Raw genomic sequence first — 7,278 nt, 5'->3', positions numbered from 1 at the left:
AAAAGGGGTGACACATTTTACCCCACTCTCCCTACATGTCCAGGGGTGTCAGCTACATCAAACCGAGTGCTATCCTGTGCTCAAGTTCATGTGGTGTAAAAAAAAAAAAAAAAAATAGCTGATACCTCCTCTGCTGTTAGCCCTGGATATCAAACCAATCTGTGTTCTGGCTACTACAAGAGGACTATTCAACAAGCTTGAGGCCTTCATCACACTCAGCGGCTCTCCCTGACTCACAGTTTGTCTTCATTCTGGGTCTTTCTCACATTCTTTCATTCTCTCTGTTGGCCTGCCTTTCTTTCTCAAGTCTCTGATCCCTCACTGCGAAACAAACTCTTTTAGGCTCATGCTTCCTCTTTTCTCAGCACTGCTCCTAAAAGATTAATGGGAGATTAATTATTCAGGTTATGCAGTGGAGGGGTGGGGGGGTTGGAGGGGAACTCACACTGAGAGTCAGGAGTCGTCAGTTATTTAAAAAACTTAATTACTGGAACTCAGTCTTATTAGACTGTGTCAAGTTTACACAAGACTGAAAGTGTGAGAAAGTAAAACTGATATTGATGAAAATGCATTAGAAATTAGCTGCACTGGATCTCTCAGGCAATTCAAAGTGCCAAGAAAGGCCTCAGTGAGTGTGAGAAAACTAACACTTTCAGTTATCATTCTCTTTCATCAAGACTGATTGGTGATTTGGGAACTGCTTCAAATGCATAAGCTGATCTAATAACACATTATGCCAAACTATCTTAAAAAGTTTCCTGACATAAAACTTTGAATTCTGGAAAGGATTTCTGGAGCGTACATTCCAACTGTGGATGATTCAGAGATGGTGTATGTACTTTTGCGCATGTAACAAAGCAACCCTTCACTAGCTCACATCATTAAAGAGGTCGCACAGTTAGGGGAGGGTTGCCATGGTTACCTGCTCCGCAGAGGCCTGCAGGTCTTCGTCCCGTGTGCATCCAGTCTCTCTTCATCCTCTGCAGGAGACGCAGTGCCGTCATAGAAACCTCATGGCTCTTCTCTCCAAATTCCAGCATTTGTGCAAAGCAGATATATATACACAGATCTGAAAAAAACAAATCTCTTACAATTACAAAGCTACAGAGAGAATATTTAGACCTTCTCAAATGGACTGGTGCATTTTCATTTCAATAACATTCAGCCAATCACTGTAAAATATTGGACTGGTGCATTTTCATTTCAATAACATTCAGCCAATCACTGTAAAATCTAAAGTTTAAAGCTAATACTTAAAGCAATCACTGTAAAATCTAAAGTTTAAAGCTAATACTCAGTTAAAAATTTAATAAGTTATAATGCAACAAATATTACCTTTATGCTCACAATTCTCATTAAATACTACATATGGAGAACCTCCATTATTAAGCTTTAGCAAACTGCTTGACTCTCACACTATTAAAATTATTTAAATGATAAAAGAAGCATTACAGGCAATAGAAGGAACCTCAATTTACTGATAATTTCCCAATAATATTTTCAAAAGATTATGGCACTGTGTGAGAAACTCAAAAGCCATTCTGCTCAACTAAGCATCAGCAAATTTTCCATTTAATCCAATGATTCCCAATCAAGGATATGTAAAGCCCAGTGGGTATCCTTAATCAGGCTCCATGGGGGTGCACATGATTTTGAGTTGTTAAAAAGGATAAAAAAGAATTGATGACGGATTATTAGGGCTGTAAAGTTATTTTTAAATAAATATATAAATAAATAATAGATTTTTATTTAAAATTTAAATAACAATTTAAAGTGGCTGAAAACCGATGTGAAAAAAAATAAATCTCATTTGCATTTTTTGTGTATACATGTGCAATATGTGTGTCAGATATGAAACAAAAAGCCTTTTTTTCAATGCAGAAACAGCTAGATTAAATAAACTGCTTCAGTTTTAGGGGGTGCTACACTTTAAAAAAATTACGATCTTAAAAGTGGTTTTTCGTAGTGATACCATTTTGGGATTTCCGAAGAACCTTTCAGTGATTCAACCATTTTCCCCCCTTAGTTTGAAGAACATTTAAATAATCTAAGGAAACGTTTTTCCCTTTTTGTGCAAAGGAAATGTTCCATGGAAGTAAAAAGGTCTTATGAAACCACACATGCCAATAAATATTTTTTTTTAAAGAGTGTACAGTACCTGTCTGGATATATATTTTTTTCACCAACAATATTAAATGTTTTAGTTTGACACTGATAATTGTATAAGTAGTATACTTTTAATCCCAAGTAAGCAACTGAGTTATAAAATAAACAAGTGTTGTAAAAATACAGTAAAATATGAACTAAACAATTATATAATTGTAATAATGGCCATTTTAAGCATTTTAAATATGCATGCAGTATATTCAGCACAATATAATGAATACATTTTGTTGATTAAGGGGTGCTTGAGCTTTATTGATGAGACTGCGGGGGTACATAAAGCAAGAAAGATTGGGAAACACTGATCTAATCCCCACTGCATATGTTCACTATAAGCCGCTTAGATCCGTCTGTGCTGTCTGTGGGAGAAAGAAGAGACCGGGAGAGAGAAACAGAAGCATTACGGACTTTACTAGGAAAACGGAGAGCAGTCGTGCGCACTACAGAATTTCCACAAGTCCACCCCTCATCCGGTTTCAGACTCTATCACGACCGACCGAGAACCGGATCAATAAAACTTTTGACATCGCTTTGAATCGAGCGCACTGCTTCTCAGTTGTGTGATGACAACAAACTAACGCGTAAAATACAGAATTTAAGGTAAGAACACGCACGATCTTTTCTCTTATTGGTTGCATTAGTAGAACAGTTAAAAGTGTGACGTAAATGTTACATTTACAAAACGCAAGCTGGTTTGTAACAGTCTGCAGCGCGCGGGTTGAAATGTATTTATGCTGTTGGCTGTTACACGCAAAACAAATCCCCTCGTTGCTTTAAAGAGATCCTAGCTTTTTAATTAAACCATTGCCTGATGTAGCATATAAAAATGGTTATGCATTTAGTGTTTGAACTAAGTTGCATCGTGAGTGTAAAGGAGATTCAGAGATTCATAAAGGTTCTATTTTTCAGGGTTGCCAGATCCCGCATGAAAATCAAGCGATCTGGTTTGGGGTAATGGATATTTTCGATGAATGTATCATATATAGATTGTGTATGTATATGTATGTATTCACATATACATACTGTGAATATATAATCCCCCCCATAAAAAAAAACACATAACAATGTGGAAATTCAATCCATGTGTTGCTTATGATAACCAGACATGGCAACACAGAATTTACAGGAGGGATGGAGAGCTCTGGGAGAGACAACCCTCCAATCCTGACGTCGGACGAGAAAGAGAGAGAGTGCGAGATAGAGCTCAAAATAAACCCAAACATCATCATTCCGTGTGACCACAGCAGAGGAGAGATCTGCTTGGCCCTTATAAGACTACAGACCCAATTTCTGTGAATATTTGTTGAGTGGATTTTGAGTGATTTCAAAACGATTTGGATTGGAGTTTTCGATATGGAATTGGAGAGGATGTGAGAAAAAAGGGTCGACTTATCTTTGAAATATTCGCTGAAATCCGAATATTTATGTGACCGTTTAATAACAGTGGACCGGTTTTTGTTTCCACGGACACAACACAACATTATTTAGGAATATCACGGACAACGGTTGTAGCTGATAATAATTTTTCTAGACATATTTTGGAAAACTTTTTTGTTGTTGTTCTGATGCCCGCTGCGCCGGAACGCAAGCTGTCCCATAATGGCCGGATCATGAAATGTGTCACTTTTTTACTTTTGCTCCCCGAAACGTTAAAGAGGTTGAAGCGGGCAAGCAAGCACCCCGGCAGGCTCTCTCTGTGCTATAACATCTTAACTCTTTCCCTTAAGAAAAGGATGGCAGCGGAACTGTACCCCGTCAACGATCACGCGCCAGTACAGAAGAACGAGACTGTGATGCGGAGTCTGTCAGAGAAGAAGAGGAGCGTGGAGCCGGTTGCGCAGACCACCGCTTCCATCGCCACCACACCGACCACAGAGCAAAACATCAACAACAACAACGTGGAGATTCCCAGCTGGCACTCCGCGCACCCGACGTTACGCGAAAGGCAAGGCATAATGATATTTACATTTATAATATATAATATAATATATATATATATATATATATAATATATATATTATATATATATATATATATATATATATATATATATATATATATATATATATATATATATATATATATATATATACTAATTTCTAATCCTTTATAACATTTTCTTTCAAATGGAATATTTAAACTTATTTTATTAATTAATATTAATATCAAGACTGAATATATTTATTTATTTTTACTTTATGCAGAAATGCACTAATGTTCAATAATGAACACATGGCAGACGTTCATTTCATTGTTGGTCCGCCTGGGGAATCAGAAAGGGTCCCAGCACACAAGGTGAGCCCACACACTTCATATTTTGGGTTCTTCCAAACTGAACACACCTGATTCAAACCATCAGCTTATCAGTGGACCTAAAATATGTGTCAGAAAAGGAAGACTTTCCAGGAAATGCTTTGAAACTAGATGAAACTCTGACGGATTGTCTCTTCTGCTTCTCTCAGTATGTGCTGGCAGTGGGGAGCTCTGTTTTCTGTGCCATGTTTTATGGGGATCTTGCAGAAGGAGACTCTGATATCCATATTCCAGATGTGGAACCCGCTGCTTTTCTCATCCTGCTCAAGTAAGACTCGCTCACTAATCACATCCGGAAATTAATAACAGGGCGACTCGGCTTTCATGCCTGGCAGCACAGATGGGATCACAGTGATGTCTTGGTTTAGGAGTTACCCTATTATTTCAGAACTATTAGAGACCGTTTATTGGATTGTGAATGCGAATGATGTACTTTTTCCCTGGGAAAGTTGGAAGTCACTATTTAAAGCGGTAGTGATGCAATAAAAAAAGACATGTTAAACAGATCAGCTTTTGTGAAGTATAAAATAGCTGTTTTATTCTCTTCCTATGGGGCACTTACAATTTACCCTAACCCTTCTATCTCCCTCTTCTTTATCAGATACATGTACAGTGATGAGATAGAACTGGCAGCTGACACAGTACTGGCTACGCTTTACGCTGCCAAGAAATATCTGGTGTCTGCTCTGGCTCGCGCATGTGTGGGTTTCCTCGAGACTAGCCTGGAGGCGCGAAATGCGTGTGTGCTGCTATCTCAAAGTCGGCTGTTTGAGGAGCCGGAGCTCACTCAGAGGTGTTGGGAAGTGATCGATGCCCAGGCAGAGCTTGCACTGCGCTCGGAAGGTTTCACTGAGATTGACCTGCCCACACTGGAACACATCTTGAAGAGGGAAACCCTGAATGTAAAGGAGGCTGTGGTGTTCCAGGCCATTCTAGGATGGGCCGATGCAGAGTGTCGTAGACAGGGCCTGACCCCTTTGTCACAGAACCAGCGCTCCGTGCTAGGGAAGGCGTTACACCTTGTGCGTCTGCCTTCCATGACGCTGCAGGAATTTGCAGATGGAGCCGCGCAGTCGAACATTTTAACCCTTGAGGAAACACACAACATCTTTCTCTGGTACACGGCTGCTACGAAACCTGTGCTGGGATTCCCGGTTGAACCTAGAAAGGGACTGATGCCGCAACGCTGTCATCGGTTTCAATCCTCTGCATACCGAAGCAACCAGTGGCGCTATCGCGGACGCTGCGACAGTATCCAGTTCGCTGTGGACAAGCGTGTATTTATCGCCGGACTTGGTCTATATGGCTCCAGTGGAGGGAAGGCGGAATATAGCGTCAGAATTGAACTAAAGAGACAGGGAGTGCTTCTGGCACAAAACTTGACCAAATTTGTGTCAGATGGTTCTAGCTCAACATTCCCTGTATGGTTTGAGCACCCAGTTCAAGTGGAGCAGGACGCGTTCTACACGGTTAGCGCCGTTCTAGACGGGAATGAGCTAAGTTATTTTGGACAGGAAGGAATGACAGAAGTCCAGTGTGGGAAAGTCACCTTTCAGTTTCAGTGTTCCTCTGACAGTACTAACGGGACAGGGGTGCAGGGGGGACAGATTCCGGAGCTGATATTTTATGCATGATTACGCGGACTTATCCATTAATGAAGAGACAGCAGGGGGATTTTTCCTTTCAAAAAAAAGCCTTTACTCACAATATAGCTGCAAAACACTATTCCCTCTGATTCGATTTTTTACATCTTACATACAATGGAATGCTGCCCAAACTTATTTATTTCTTTAAAAATATTGTTCTAAAACATGTACTTTAATTTAAGCACATTTGATTTCTAATTATTCATAATCTGCCTGTGTACAGTGAAACATGGGTAGTTTGCACTTGAAACTAGGCAGCTTTTCCTCTGTCTTGTTATTTAATGTTTATTTGTTGACAGCTTGATGCTGAGTGACCTAAAAAAGCGTTTCAAGAGCCTGCAAAATCATAAAATATTTGTTTCTATTCATCAAACAGTATTTTGTTTTCTTTTGTCTAATGCACAGTTATATGACCTATACTGGTTCACTCTAGGTAAAATATGACCTTTCAAACCGTAAAAAATGAAAAGTCTGTCATCATTTACTCAATTACTGATTTCTTAAAACACAAAAGACAATATATTGAAGAATATTTCAGCTGTTTTGCCCATAATATAGGGTCCAACAAATAAAATAAAGGGTCCAAAACAACACTGGAACCCACTGACTTTCACTATATGTACAAAAATATAAAACACCAAGTTTTTGTTTTTTGTTCCAGAGGCAAAAGAAAGTCATACAAGTTTGAAATTACATGAGGGAAAATGCATTGTCAGAATTTTGCTTTGTACTGATGATTGAGCAAGGCAACTGACCAATACCATCAAAGTGTTAAGTTCAGGTTAAAATTTACACTGCAAACAAAGCTTCGTTTATGGTTGCACAGCACCCTCTGGGCTTTAACAGCAGCACTACACAGACCAGCTCATATATTCATACACAGTACCAGTACGATTTAGATAAGCAGCAAAGCATCATGGTAAACTACAATGTCACTTACGTGATGCTTACCAATAGCCAGCGCACTGATACACAAGGAAGGAAGGTTTTTCCCAAAACATACATATTCACCTAGGGCAAGAGAGAAAGATAGAGTGCGAAATGGACATAAATTTGTGGTCAAGAGAGAAAATGGCTACAAATACAGAAATAGACAGTGGGAATATATAACAGACAATGAACAAGAGATATAAGATAAAGGGACATAGATGCAGTA

The 7,278-nt window shown here is 39.1% G+C and overlaps 1 protein-coding gene across 2 annotated transcripts; it reads left to right on the top strand.

Moving 5' to 3' along the window:
• The first annotated feature begins 2,493 nt into the window (after positions 1-2,493).
• Positions 2,494-6,495, top strand: LOC109064578 (BTB/POZ domain-containing protein 6-A). Of its 2 annotated transcripts, XM_042769222.1 has the most exons (5): positions 2,494-2,763; positions 3,891-4,108; positions 4,368-4,458; positions 4,626-4,744; positions 5,078-6,495. In XM_042769222.1, the coding sequence occupies exons 2-5, from the start codon at positions 3,897-3,899 to the stop codon at positions 6,108-6,110; spliced, it is 1,455 nt and encodes a 484-aa protein (XP_042625156.1). In that variant the 5' UTR covers positions 2,494-2,763; positions 3,891-3,896; the 3' UTR covers positions 6,111-6,495. The 2 variants fall into 2 exon arrangements, with proteins under 2 accessions (XP_042625156.1, XP_042625155.1); XM_042769221.1 differs by lacking the exon at positions 2,494-2,763 and having other exon boundaries at positions 3,098-4,108.
• The last annotated feature ends 783 nt before the right edge of the window (positions 6,496-7,278 follow it).

Source organism: Cyprinus carpio, chromosome A13, assembly GCF_018340385.1.
Source record: "Cyprinus carpio isolate SPL01 chromosome A13, ASM1834038v1, whole genome shotgun sequence".
Classification (NCBI taxonomy): Eukaryota; Metazoa; Chordata; class Actinopteri; order Cypriniformes; family Cyprinidae; genus Cyprinus; species Cyprinus carpio.
Note: the sequence above shows the minus strand (reverse complement) of the source record. Positions and strands in the feature narration are given on the sequence as shown.

Bases quoted from the DNA above. Each gene is read 5' to 3' on its own strand.
- LOC109064578 (XM_042769221.1), top strand. From the start codon at position 3,729: ATGCCCGCTGCGCCGGAACGCAAGCTGTCCCATAATGGCCGGATCATG. The intron at 4,459-4,625 runs GTGAGCCCACAC...TGCTTCTCTCAG, and splicing joins AAAGGGTCCCAGCACACAAG to TATGTGCTGGCAGTGGGGAG. The intron at 4,745-5,077 runs GTAAGACTCGCT...CTTCTTTATCAG, and splicing joins GCTTTTCTCATCCTGCTCAA to ATACATGTACAGTGATGAGA.